Source organism: Gallinula chloropus (assembly GCF_964237585.1).
Source record: "Gallinula chloropus genome assembly, chromosome: 1".
In the NCBI taxonomy this organism is placed as follows: domain Eukaryota; kingdom Metazoa; phylum Chordata; class Aves; order Gruiformes; family Rallidae; genus Gallinula; species Gallinula chloropus.
This window is the reverse complement of record NC_140085.1, coordinates 136,937,896-136,953,038: the sequence shown is the minus strand read 5'-3', so window position 1 is coordinate 136,953,038 and position 15,143 is coordinate 136,937,896. Positions and strand designations below refer to the sequence as shown.

Below are 15,143 nucleotides of genomic sequence, written 5' to 3'. Positions count from 1 at the left end.
AATTATGATGCAAGAGGAAAGAGATGGCTCAGGAAAAACACATGCTCTCTTTACAAAGAAGTATCTTTAATGTTTAGAATCTTCAGAGGTAAATCAGCCATGACTGTATGAAAAATAACCTGATCTATGTTTAAATAGCTGTTTCCAAACTTTGGGTAGTGAAGTTAAACTTGCAGATTTATGCATAGAGCGGAAATTCATTACACTCTCCTATTACTGCACATTACCATGTAGTAAATCAGAGCAATCTGCATTACAACCATCATACGTAGCAGTGGAAACGATGCTTTCCAGCAGTCTCTTGCTTCAACAGCATAAAAGGCTTTGAAAACAGAGGTTTCTCATTTTTGGAATGTTTATATTAAATCTCAATCTAAGTATTAGATTAAAAAATATATCCAAATATAGATGAAACAGAATATTCCTAACTTATCAGTTGATTTGTTCCCTCCCCTTCTTACCTTCTCTGGAGGTGCAGGAGGGTGAAATCTCTTTGCACAAACTAGAAATGCATCAGGCTGTGGCTTGCCACACTTCACTTCGGGGTCATCTCCCAACACAATATGATGAAAAAGACCAAAGAAGTCTTTGTGTCTGGAAGTTTTCATCTGAAATGTTGCTTCAGCTGAGCTGGTGGCAACAGCTATTGGTATGTTGTGTTTGTGTAAGTGACGGATCAGCTTATCAACCCCTGCAAGACAAATACATACATTTTATTTTCTATATATAAGCATATATGTAGCATATTGATATTTATACCTACTGTCCTCATCTCAGCTGCGATAATTTTCTTCATAGTAGCTAGTATGAGGGTATGCTTTTGATTTGTGGTGGAAACAGTGTTGGTAATGTAGAGATGTTTTTGTTGTATAGAGATGTTTTCTGTCACTGCTGAGCAGGGCTCACACAGAGCCAAGGCCTTTGCTGCTCCTCACCCCACCCCCCCAGTGAGGAGGCTGGGGGTGCACAAGGAGTTGGGAGGTAACACAGCTGGGACAGCTGACCCCAACTGACCCAAGGGATATCCCGTACCATGTGATGTCATGATCAGCATATAAGGGGCTGTGGGAAGAGGATGGATGGGGGTGCAGTGGCGGTGTTCAGAGTGATGGTATTTGTCTTCCCAATTAACGGTTCCACATGACGGAGCCCTGCTTTCCTGGGGATGGCTGAACACCTGCCTGCCCATGGGCAGTGGGGAATGAATTCCTTGTTTTGTTTCACTTGTGTGCACAGCTTTTGCTTTTACTATTAAACTGCTTTTATCTCCACACATAAATTTTTCTCATCAGGGGGAATGAGCAAATGGTGGCATGGTGTTTAGTAGCCAGGCAGGTTTGAACCACGACAGTCCTCCCTCTCAGCCCAAACCAGGACAGCTACTTACAATGTATTTAGCATATTTCAACAATGTTGTCTTACTGACAGTAAAAATCAGTTAGAGTAGAAGAAATGCGATGACAAATAGAAGTTAACTTTACCTTCCAGATACAGATTATGTCATCATTCTGAAACATGATGGCAGAACTAAGATCTCTTAATGCAAAGCAGTAGCCTAAGTGTCTTTTTTTTCAAATAAAGTTAATTCAAAGGAATATATTCTAAATTCTATTGTGTATATAGCAATATAAAGAAGAGATCTAAAGATTAGGCAAGACTTTTTCTATCTTCTATGTCTTTGACCTGATATAGGTAGTTTTCTCTAAAGTTGTGCTATTTCAAAGAGTGAATTTTCTTCAGTCCCACTGCATCACAGCTTCAGTTCATCCATCACCAGGTATGTTTATTCTACGTTTCTATTGGAGATACCCAGCTACAGAAAAGCACTGTTGCAGAAATGTTATTTCTTCAGGGTTTTCTCCTATATTCCCCCAGCCCACATCATGATTTTGGTGTGTAAATGTGTTTGTGTGTGTGTTTACTTTCTCATTTTGGGTCCTCACACTAAAAGGGAGCTAAAATGTATGTGTCCCTAATAGCTTCAGAAAACAAAGATTTACATTATTCAGAAAATGCACTTTAATAAAAGTACGCTATTTAAAAACTGCATATGCTTTATTTGCATATGTGTAAACATAGGAAGACAGATTAGGAAAAAAATACAAGAGGAAAATGAGCTGCAGAAAAAAATTAAATAGCATATGGAAGAATAGCTTGCATAACTTAAGAATCTCAAGACAGTAGGAGCTGAAAAATATTTTCATAACAGGTTTGTTATTTCTTTGTAAAAGCTACAGATCAACAAAATCCCTTTTTGTTTGCATCAATTACCACCACTATAGTTCTAGACACTTTACCACCATATCAAATGGCTGACACAATTATTGTACTAATTCAGCACACAATTCTTCATTAGGAAGATAATACCTTTCTTAGAATCTTTCTTGTGCTATTTTTACAAAAAAATGTCAACAGACAGGAAAGCAGGGAACTGCTTTAAAGATCTGTAAGAAAATTCCCCTGGCATATGCCATTTGCCATTAAGCCCTATATCTGTACAGATTTTTCGATCAAAAGCAACCAATTAAAAACTCAGTGATCATGAAGAATTATGGTGAAAATTCCTGTGAACTGGTTAAGTCCTAACTGACTTGTAGCTACCATGTAAGGGATTGAAGCCCATCCATCACAGTGGGACCTGTATGATAGGTTTCCTAGGACCATACTCCATGCCTCCTACTGAAAGCTTAGCAAGTTCTTTTATTTTTTCTTTTAACATCTTTGATTAAAAAAACTATCAAAAGAAAAGGGATCTCTCTTTTTCCAGCAGAAGGATACACTTCTGATGTCGCACACATGCAATAACAATCTCAGGCAGTACGACACAAATTCTTCACGTAATCACCAAAAAGACCATTAGACACTGCTAATTGCTTTGTCTGAGAGAGACAGCCAGCATTTAGAATGCTGCAGTGAAGAAGCACTGCAATCCCTGCCTAGGAAACTCAAAACTTGCACTGAATAATGAAGCATGTTTCACTCCTACAGAGACCACTGTGTTTTCACTGTTCCCTGCATTAACCTTCCCTAGAAGACTGGATCGGATTGAAGTTTCTACCCATTAGGCTTGAGGTGTTCATTACTCTGGGTTCACAGCATCAATAGATAAAGCTCTGGTATTAACAACTGTGACTGACAGCACCTCTTCTCTGCCGAGTTTTACTTGTTTTAGTAATTGCAAAAGAGAGGAACTGAGCTCTCTTAGGGGCTGATGTCAGTCGGATACCAGCTTCAGAAATTAAGACTATACCATTCAGTAAGAAGATATTTCTTTGACTTTGAACTTTTTTGTTTTTTTTTTTTTTTTTCAGGATCATAACTATATAAAATAAAATGTTTCCCTGTGTGCTTTTTCTCTCATTTACAGAGTTTGAAATAATAAACATACATAGTGCTGGGGACACTGCATAATGATCTTATAGTGGGTATATTTATGTGATAATGTTGAACCCATTTTTGGCGTATTTTGGGAAAAGCATAACTTGATGACAGAAAAAATATACATCTTGAGAAACATTCCATGATTTTTGTGTGGGGAAGGAAAGTTGCAGATATGGCAAGAATTTTCTTCACTGACAATTCTTTATTTTCAAATGTAGTCTTTCATTTCAAATAATAGAAAAGGAGAATTGTATTTCTTTTCTCTGCCTATTTAAATATAGTTTTGCAATACATGCAGAAGCCTATTATTTTCTAAATGTAATAGTTAAACACTGGTGACTATTGGAAAGAGAAATAGATGAAAAAATTGTAAACTGAATTTAGTTGCAGAAGCTGAAAAGAGGAAGGATCAACTTTAAATGCCTTCATCTTTAAACAGCAATTAATCAAAAATGTCAATGAAGTTAACTTTTGGAAAAGGAAAAAAAACCCAACCAACCAAACCAAAACACAGCAAACTAAACCAACAGTAAGGATTTCCACAAACATATTTTAAAGAAAGAGATCAGCACTTCTCTTCTGAAATTTGCAGAATTTTTTTTTTTTAAAAAAGGAAGTATTATTCCTTCATTAAACTCCAAATGCGCTGTTTGTTCTCCTTGGATTCAGCAGAAACCATGGTGACTAAATACACTGGATCAACTGACAAACAAAAATTAAGACTTATACCAAACAACAAAACCCTTGGGTTAACTGTCGCATTTTCCTTTTCATTGACTAACACAAATATGTACAGCAAGAGTTCAGGAAACCAAATAATGCTATGCTAAAATGATCTAATGATAGTCGAAATCTAATTATTTATATGCAATTACAACACTGGTTTGTACAGGATTTTTTTTTTTAGTTATCACATTTTATAATCAAATGGGATTATTAATTATAAAGGAAAATTCATAAGCCATAACTCCTGAGACAGAATTCAAATTGATGGAAAATAACGGGTATTTTTATTTTCCTTTTAGCTTTATACAAACATGAGCTTTGTGACATACAGAATACTTCAGAATGGTGAACATGTACATTTTACTACATTTTGATATACCTACAAATTTTTGCACTATCCCTTGTGTTTGTCTACTACTGAACAGAACATTTTGCTTAATTTATATCACTGCTGGAATTCCAGAATCAAATCTGTTTCATGTGAAAAGCCTTTAGTCAAATCAAGAAATAAGATAAAGCTCTGCTTTTTTTTTCCTGTTTTTTCTTTAAGTCTAAGTCTCCAACCAAACTTTTGTCTTACAAAGCCATTTTTCTTTTTCTCTTTTTTAATGTGAAGTTTCTAGGAACATGTTAAAGTAGAGTACAAGAATTCTTTTTAAGATAGAAAAGGAAGTAATCTCCATCCTAAAGTGGGCAAATGTATGAGATAGGGAAGAGGATTATTCATGCCACTTCTGCCCTGAACCATCATTTCAGTTTCCTTTTTTCACCAGGTGAATGACTTCTGGTGTTCATATTTCTTTGAAAGGCAAAACTACACCATCATCACACATGAAGCTCTGGAAGTACCTTAACCTGAAAATCCACTGCTGGGTGGTCTTATAAGCACAGACAGTCCTACTCGCTTACGGCTTGTGGAATGGAGCTGGCTGTGCACTGCCAGCCCAGACTGCAGGAACAAGGTCACATAGCTACCCATAGACAGCCCCACTGTCTTTTCTAAAGTCTGTTTCAATCCTAAAAAAGAACTTATGTAAGAAAAAGCCCTTAAAAAATGAACAGACTCCCCAAGGCCTTCTCTTAACCAAAAGAATACATGGTTAATAGGACCACAAGAAGTCAATATCCTAAATTTTACAAGGTAGCTTTTATGAAATTTAAACTTAAAAATTTAATTGCAGGAACATTACCTGGCTGAGAAGGTCTCAAATAAAAAAAAAAAAAGGCATTTTCAGTAGCAAACCCTATCATGAACATCAGTGTACCATACCTTTTCTGCATCTCCTTTCTCCGTCCCTGAGTGCCACCTAGGTACTAATTATCTTTATTTTCTAACTAATACTATTTAAAATATTATACAACCCCAGGAGGAGAAACAGGAAATCAGTGGATAACAGACAAGACTGTGTGTGTGTGTCAGTGTCATGTCTTATTTTAAAAGTTGTTATTTGAAAGCTACCATGTTCTCCTAGGAAGGACTTATAGCAGACACATCCCCATTTTTCTCAACCTCAAATTAAACTCAAGCTGCTGACAGGGTTTTCAGTTCTGCATCAACCATCATAGATAATATTCCTTTAGAGTTTCTAACTTAGCTATGGTGCTAACCAATTTAAGCACATTTTGTACAAGAATTTTTTGAGCCATCATATGCATAAATACTTTATATTCTTCAAAATGAGTTTTGTACATATCCAAACTATTACAGTGCTGGACATGTAATAACCAGAAAAAAAACTAACACAAGATTACTACAGTCCAGGATGGCTGGTAATGGAAAAAAAAAACCCCAACAAATCTAACCAAAAAACCCAACCAACAGCCAATTCAAAACAAAATACCAAAAATACAGCTTAATCTGCATACTAATTAAAGACAAGCATCAAGTAGCCAACGAAATCAGGTTATACTGTGGACTTTTCATACATTCTGCCTGTTCATTCTCGGATTCAAGTGAAAGTTCAAGCTAAAGTATGACAGAAAGCTAAGGGCTTTCTGATAAAATGATAAAAGCTTTGGATGGCCTTAAAATTATTATTTTGTGTCTTCTTCTTCAAAGCTGCATTTTTCAGAAAGCAAACACATGTGAACTCCTAAAAAAACTAAACCCAAACACCAAATGGGTGTTTTAAAACTGATATGAAGATAACATTCTATGCCCAAACCCTTCTCCACAGTACAATTACCTTAAGGAAAGTATTAATTCTTATTTGAAATCTTCTCTCACACAGGCCTCAAATCATTATGATTACAGTAACAACATTAGTGCTCTCCACAACTGCTGGGTATCCTTTGACATAGTTTTGGGGATAACAGAAGTAGTGTAGAAAAAGTAAGCTATTTAGAACATTTTACTTACTGAATTATCTCATTCCCCTCCACAGTTATTTGATTATCCAGCTAAATTCGTGTGCTATTTTCATTTTTTCCACTGTATTTTGTAATTGCAATATGTAATTCGGTCCTCAGTTAATTTTCATCGATGAAAAGAGACTCACTGTCCTTACTTCAATAAGCCATACAGGCCACTGTCATTTGAAAAGTTAATCATGAGAACTTTTAGGTATTTATTTTACTGTCAAACATAAGTCAAAAGAATGAATCTCTCCCATAATTGTAAGGAATGTGCTTCTTTGAAGTGTGGGGGGAGAGGGAGTTTGAAACATGTCTCAAATTTCTTTTTAACAGAAAAAATTGCAACAAACCCAAATGTATCTAATGGACAACCAAATATTTTCCCCTGCATATTGTACTGTAATTATATATTCTTAGTTTGCTTGGACTTTTTTTTTTCCATGTAAGCTACTTACTCTTTCAAAAAATAATAATTTTTGTTTTACTTTCTGCATCACATTTGACAAACAGTTTAATCTACTACCTTTTTTACCCTGTCTCCCTTTTCCTTCACTGATGTAGATGATTGTTTCATTTCTCTTTCCCTGCTATACTTTTGGAGCTCATCTACGCTCTGTAACCTGTGCTAATATAGCCATACTTGTTAAGTCTTGGAGATGACATGCAGTATATTCCGCAGAAGAAACAAGCTGGCTACAGGCTTTTTCAGATAAGACTGTCTTGATCAGTAGGCTTTTGCCCTGTGCACTGAAATTTTTGTTGATAGAACTACACTGGTCACTTGAACACATTCTTCACATCGCTTGTGCATACAAATTATGAGTCCAAATGCATCTTACTCTTTATTGCAGACTTTCAACACTCCCTGTCTAAGATCTTCATATACATCTATCACAGTGTTGCTCCTCATTCACCACCACGTAGATGCAGTTAGCTTTCTACTCACACTAACAGCATGAGAACACAGGACACCTGACCTCTGGGGCACCAAAATCAAGGCTCTTTAGAGACCCATATTCAAGTCCACTTCATTTTGCTGTAACACTACACAAAAAAAAAAAAGCTGTCTGAGAGCGTTCAGTGTGTATTTGGAAAAAAAGATTTACTGCTGAGAAAAAGAGTAAAGGAAACCAAAGTGCTCCATGCATTGCTTGAATTAAATGTGTACATGCATTATGCATGTCTGGTATGATTTATGATCAGTTGTGCACAAATAGAAAACTTAAGGATAAATATAGCCTCTGTACAAAAAGACTGCTCCTCTTTTTCAAAATCATTTACAGTTCCTACACTGAATGCAGTATCAGACCGCACTTAAAGCTTTTCAAGAATTCACTGTCTTTAATCAAAGAAAAGCTAACATTAGCACTCAGAGCTTTGTCAAGTTGCTCAGATTTCTAGCCAATTCAACGATAATTTTTAAAGTTCATAAAAATGATTCTACAGTAAAAACCTCAGCAGCCTCTGAACACTAAAAGGACACAACAAACTAAAAAAACCACCAAAACAACCTCACAGAGAACTAGAAGCAGCTGTCTGTTCACTTAAGACACAAATTGATTAAAAGATATTTTTTTTACATAGCCTGGTGTGTGACAATACTTGCAAGTCCATCAGCACAGCACTGTTCATTACCTACACTTGCTCTTGATCCTCAAGTGAAGTCAGAATTGATACTGTGAAGGTGACAGTGTGACAGAGACAGTACTATCTGCCACTGGTGTAATTGCCACGAACTATGGAAATGTAACTCTCAGATCCACCTGCCTCTTTTTTGTTCTGCGATATTAGAAATGCTGCATGCAAAGGTACGTTACTTTTTCTCTTAGCTACAAGAGTGGAGGTGGAAACTAATAACCTACTTCCCAATTTGGAAGATAATTGGCTATTAATAAAGAATTCTATCTTCTCATATTATTGCTCTCTAAAAAATACCCAAGATCCTTCTGGTGGCAGACACTCCCTACTCACTAAATTGAAAATCTCTTTGTAGTCTGGACAGACTGACACGTTCATGGCCACGAAAAAAAAAAAAAAGTACTGAATTTTACACAACACAGAACCTCTACCGACTGTGCTCCTGACTTCCAAACAAGCATTTTTGGGTTGCAGTCCTTTAGCACTTAATGCAAAGCCCAAGTGTTTGAAATCAGCCAAACAGACAGCATCATTCTGAGTTTGCAGTTAATTGACTGATCTCTAGGGGTTACAGGCTCACTGAGCTCAGCATGGCCTCACTAGTTTCCTACCATTAAAACAATAATAGCAAAGAAAAGAAAAGAAAACGTTGTAGGAAGTCTGTTTAACTGTTAAGGGCACAACATGAATCAAGGAAACAAGAGCTAAGCAAACTAGACTGCTGGTTGAATAGAACTGTTAAACAAAACAAAAAAAAAAAAGAGTGAGCTGTGTATTGGGCTTGCATGGCAAGGCTTTGGCTGTGGGGGGCTGCAGGCGTGGCTTCTGTGAGAAACTGCTAGAAGCTTCCCCCAGATCCAACAGAGCCAATGCCAGCTGACTCCGAGATGGGCCCGCTGCTGGACAAGGCTGAGCCTGTCAGTAATGGTGGTAGCACCTCTGGAATAGTATAGTTCAGAAGGGGAAAAAAACTAATAGCAGTTTTTAATAGTCAGAGAGAGGAGTGAGAAGATGTGAGAGGAACAACTCTGCAGATACCAAGGTCAACGAAGAAGGAGGGGAAGGAAATGCTCCATGTGCCAGAGCAGAAATTCTCCTGCAGGCCATGGTGAGTCAGGCTGTCCCCCTGCAGCCCATGGAGGTTCACAGTGGAGCAGATATCTACTTGTAGCCCTTGGAGGACATCATGCAAGGTGGATGCACAAATGCGTCTGTGACCCTGTGGGAAGAAGCCCATGGTGGAGAAGGTTTGCTGGCAGGACTTGTGACCCCACGGAGGACCCGTGCTGGAGCAGTCTGTTCCTGAAAGACTGCACCCTATGGAAGGGACCGTCACTTGAACAGTTCATGAAGAACTGCAGCTTGAGGGAAGGATTCACATTGGAGAAGTTGGTGGAGAATTGCAACATGGGAGAGACCCCATGCTGAAGCATGGGAAGCATATGAGGAGTCCTTCCCCTGAGGAGGAAGAAGTGACAGAGACAATTTGTGATGAACTGACCTCGGTCCCCATTCCACCTCCCCCTGTGCGGCTGGGTGGGAGGAAGTAGAGAATTCAGGAATGAAATTGACTCTGGGAAGAACTGAGGGATGGCAGGGGAAGGTGTTTTTAAGATTTGATTTTATTTCTCATTATTCTACTCTGTGGTGTTTGTTAATAAATTAATTTTTCCCAAGTTGAGTCCGTGTTACCTGCTATGGTAACCGGTGAGTGATTGCTCCCTGTCCTTATTTTGGCCCACGAGCCTTTTGTTATACTTTCTCTCCCCAGTCCAGTCAGTCAAGGAGGGAAGTGATAGAACAGTTTTGGTGGGCACCTAGCCTCCAGCTAGGGTCCACCCACTACCAGCTGACACTGGAACTGGAACTGCTTTTCTTTCTTTTCCTTTTGTGATTTCTGACTGGCTTCATTTGGTACTAAAACTGAGCTATGAAATTACCTCCTCATGTCTGCAAGAGACAGTCAACTGAACTTAGTTTGCACATCCCATTCTTTGCTGCCTCAACAGGAGCTGAAACAAATAAATAGCAGTTATCATGAACAAGACTCAGGAATGGGAAATGTCTGAAAGGTATAAACCACCAGATAATCCTTAAGGATCTGTCCTTTTGTGGTGATGAAGAGCCAAAACCCAGAAACTGTGATGAAAGAATGACATTCATTTGATAACCCTGACATGATGATATAATTGTTGGTAGGTGTGTGACTTGGAGTTATGTTTTCAAGTCTTTTTGTACATTCTGCATTTATGTTAAGCAAAGGCACAAGTACACAGGTATAGGTAAATGTACATATGCATGGTTTTCTTCTGCTCTGCTTCTCACTCCTCATTCTGACAACCCACTTCCCTACAACATGGCACTGCATTTTCAGGAAGGCAGCTATGTTACACTTGCAGATAACAGTTTCTGTGCTCTGACAGTAATATTTAGAGGAACAGCACAAGGAGCAGCCCTGTCATTTTGTCAGCATTGTCTATTAATTCCTTTCCCCACTGAATCAAAACTAGCCTTCCCTAAGATACTTTTCAGAACTAAAAATAAATCTAACTGAAAAACTCCTAGTTACTGGAAAATTCCATATTTGAAATGGATAGATCATCTTCACAGATGAAATCTGTATTTTGACCACAGCCTGATGTATTGAAGCTTGTCAGACAGTTCAGCCACACTAAATAATCAAAATTCTGTCTTCAATCACCAATGTCTCAGAACTGTTGTACATTAACTGGCATGGCTGTGATGTAGCCTGTCAGACAAAGAATTGCTTTGCCAACTGTATGTTTATACAACACACCATCCCTACTCATCCATGACATACTTGATTTGGGAATTAAAAGAGTTAACATCGCTGGCACAAGCACGTGCATAGGTCTTCTTATGTCCAATGTCCTGGTTTTGGCTGTGACAGAGTTAATTTTCTTCCTAGTATAATGCCATGTTTTGGATTCAGTATGAGAATAACATTGATAACACGCTGATGTTCTCAGTTGTTGCTAGGTAGTTATAATACTTACATTAAGTCTTGCCATGGGGCTTGCTTGCCTTGCTCTATTGTGGAGTCGAGTGCTTGTTAGTGGCTGGTTTTGGCTTTCACTGCTTGCTGCAGTGCTGTACTGCTTATCATTTTACTGTGCTGGGAGCATTCTGATAACAGCACTAGTGATGCCCCCAGGCTGGCAGATGGCCAGGGCACTACTGTTGCTTCTGTAGTGGGCAGGCTGGAAACCCAATGTGAACTTAGATCAAAGGGATTGTGACCTGTGAATGAGTCCACGAGAGAACAGGACACCCTGAAGCATCTGTGGCCATGTGTAAGACCACACCAGAGAAGGTATATCTTGAAGTGTATGTGGCTGTGGTTATGTCTGTGCCGCAGCAGCTACACCTCTGAAGGCACTGTGGTCCATGGATAAGGCCATGCTGGAACAGGTTTTCCTCAGAGTGACTATGGCTGTGGATAAGTCTATGCTGCACCAAGTGTACCCTGGAGAGACTGTGGCTCATGGATAAGGCTCCACCTGGAACAGGTTACACTCCCGGGGACTGCAGTCTGTGGATAAGTCCAAGCTGAATCAGTGGCAATCACCTGAACCAATGGAGGGCAAGACTCACAAGAAGCATTGCAAGTGCAGCAGTGACCTGACCTGAGCTGGGTTTGGTGTCCAGTAACTCCACACAACACATCACCCCTCCTGTCCTGAGTTTCCACTTAAACAGATGGATTCTAAAGTCATGGGCTTAATTAATTCAGTCACCATTTGTGGACACTTATGGACATTTTACACATATTTCACATAGGTGGCCCATAGACTGAGGGCATTTGACCTCCCAAGTAACTGTTATGAATTAATTCCTCAGTTCGCTTGGCATGCGTGCATGGCTTTTGCTTTACCTATTAAAACATCATTATCTCAAAACAGGAGTTTTCTCACCTTTAGCCTTCTGATTCTCTCCCCCATCCCACTGTGAGGGGAGTGAGCAAGAAGCTGTGAAGCTTAGTTGCTGGTTGGGGTTAAGCCACAGAGGTTCAGAAACAAGTGCTTCTGTGCTAGAGTCACTTTTTCAAACACTCTTGGTCATCCTTCAGTACTGCTCTCCATCAAACTAAATTTGAATCTTATTTTTTGGAGAAAAAGTAGAAATTGATTGAAAAATAGAACCTCACCTGCCTGTTAACTGTAAAAAGATGGCCATAGACTCAGCATGTCAGGGTCATGCCATTAATACGTGACAAATAATTTTCACTTTCCTGTATTTACCAGTAAGTATTTGAAAGACCAGTTTAGTCAGAGAACATTGTAAACTCAAAACCTCACCAGTCTTTTTTACATCTCACACAACACTTGCATGAAGCCCGTTCTTAATTAAAGAATATTAAGAAACCATAGAATAAATCCAGAAGGATTGTACTAATCAGTACTCAGAAGATACAAAAGGACAGAATAAAAGTATCAGATTAAAAAATCTGGTTATCTGACGGAAGAACAGGTCAGTCTTTGAATAAACTAAATAGTGAGTAGCTGGAGCCAGTTCCTTCAAGTTCATTAGCTTACATCAACCTGGTTTTCTCAGAATTCACGACAATTCAGTTTGTGTTACAAGTATAGATTCCATTACTTCAGTGACTAAGGCTGCCTTTGTTCCCCACAATGGCCAGGGACCATAAAGTATTTAAATTCACATCAATTCTGCTTTAAGAAATACCCCAAGGACAGCTATCAATCACATATATTCAGTTGAACTGAAGAAGATAACCAGTCAACAATCCTGCCAATGATAAAAATGCTTGTCCCAGTAGGAAGTTTGCTTGTTTCATCTGTAATAGCCCAGCTTCTACACACCCAGAATTCACTTACTGGAGGCAGGAACAGCCCTGTTTCCTTCGCCTTATCTGTTCCATCACCTCTCTGCAGCTCTGTTCAAGCCAGCTCAGCCACATTATCACAATCTTCAGCAGGCAGAGAGCATCCACTTAATGGCATCTATTACCTTTGCTGTTACATTGCAGCAACTCTGTGCCTCCAAATATTTCACCCAGTCTGGCCATTTGCCATTTTCTAAATCCAGATGAGGTTTTTTTGTTTGTTTGTTTGTTTGTCTTGCAGAAGGTATAGCTGCAAAGTTAGTCCTGAAGTATGAGATGAAAACATTAAAAACATCTCCCTCCATTCTTCTTCTTTTCCTGAAGAGTTTAACTAGGCTTACAGTTTTAGGTGGATCTATAGATGAGAAAGATGCAATTTAAAGAATTTTGCATATAAAAGACATCAGAGAGTTTACTAAATAGGTTGTCTGCACAACATACTCCAGTTTTTAAGATGCCAAAAATTTACGTCACTTTTGCTGCTTGTTATTTATTCCTCATATATTGCTACTTTTAACTTACAAGCTCTTAATGTATAATGAAACCAAGCATAAAAAAGTCTAAAAAGTAAAATAGTTAATTCACTGTAGAGATTGTCAGAACAAACAAGCATACATTCAAAGAGAAAAATATTATAAGTTAGCACTTGTTATAGTGACATGTAGTCCCATTCAGTACTCTCTCCTCTTTTCTTTTTTTCTCATAATTTACTGACATTTGTTCCAAGAACTTTAACATTTTACAAAAAAAATTAACTGCAATCCTAGCTTCAGGTGTTGCTTATCTTGCACAGTTGCGGATTTTTCTCTAAGCATTTCAGGTATAAACATAATGGAATACAAAAGCATGAGTTCACATCACAGATAAGTTTCATTCTCTTGCTTATCTTGAGGTGTCTGCTTTAAGCTACTAATTTGGGCTTCCTGCACAATCACTGGTAAAAGATATGTAGGATAACTTGACAAACCCTCCCTCTCCGCTGACACACAGCTGGCTCAGATGCCACACTCAAATTCAGGTAAGGCAAGATGAATCCCAGCTGAAAGAACGTGTGGGCTCAAACGTTCACATTTAAAAATGGCTTTGTGCTTAACAAAGCTGGACTACTTCATAGCCAGCTCACCTGCCAACAATTACACAGAATATCTGGTTTACAAAACATAATGTTTGCACATGTATCTAGTTTTTTCTTCTTTTAAAACAAAGAGGGAAAAAAGCTGTTCTCCAAGTAAACAAGAAAGAAAAGTTTTCAGTACCCTTTAACAGATAAAATATCCCTTTAACAGATAAGTAACAGGTAGAATAGAGTAAAAATTGGTAAAGCAAGAGTGATGAAACTAAATCTGCACAAGAAATTGTTTTGTGGGAGGCAAATTAAAAACCTCTACCTTAGTTAGCATTTAAGTAATGCCATAAACAGTTTATAAATAGTGAAGAAAAACATACCTGGCATCAATTCAGCAGTAGGGAATATCTTTTCCTGCTTCATTTTACTTTCTTGTAACAACTCTTCTTTGGTTATTGGAAGATCTAGAACATCTCGAATAATCTGTGCCCCTTCTAGGGCTTTTTTACCCATGACCAAGGATTTCACGTCCCAGGTATAGGTCTTTCCAAAACGCCCACAGATCTCTTCGAACACTACTGTATAGAGATGCTCAGTATCTGCCAAAAAAAACCAACAACAACAAACAAAATTAAAATCATGTACAGCCAGCTGAGCAGACACTCTCACAAGGAGGATCACATAAATGGTCACAGAGTGAACTGCTAGGAGCCAGAGGGCATACCAAAGTGGACAAAATTCCCTCTGTAAATAGAGGAAGGCAAAACCAGACTACTAAAATCACCTCAGAAGTACCTAGGTTTTTTAAGCTAACACTTTTGTGTAAAGAAAAGGTTACTGAAGGTCACAACACAGAACTATTTGGACCTATTCTCTCATCACCTTTCTTTACAGGTTAGCAAGCTGTGTCTTAATTAAAATACTCTTATTTATTCTTCACATGAGAAAGAAGGGAAGGAAATCTAGTACTTGGGGGATGTAATTACATATTCCATGCAAATTGAAAAAAAAAAAAGGATTTAATTATTTAAGAGTGCCTTTGAACGGAAGCTTCAGAGTGCCTTCAAAGACACTACAGTCATTATTATAGTGCTGCTGGCACCTCTACAT

At 38.3% G+C, this 15,143-nt stretch overlaps 1 protein-coding gene across 1 annotated transcript in view; it reads right to left on the bottom strand.

Annotated features, from left to right (window-relative positions):
• PUDP (pseudouridine 5'-phosphatase) overlaps positions 1–15,143 on the bottom strand; it is a gene marked incomplete at its 5' end in the record, with an annotated part of 78,766 nt that overhangs the window by 29,166 nt on the left and 34,457 nt on the right. Inside the window, 2 exons of the mRNA XM_084279693.1 lie at positions 462–691; positions 14,414–14,632. Coding sequence (XP_084135819.1) covers positions 462–691; positions 14,414–14,632 — 449 coding nt within the window. The remainder of the gene's footprint in view (positions 1–461; positions 692–14,413; positions 14,633–15,143) is intronic.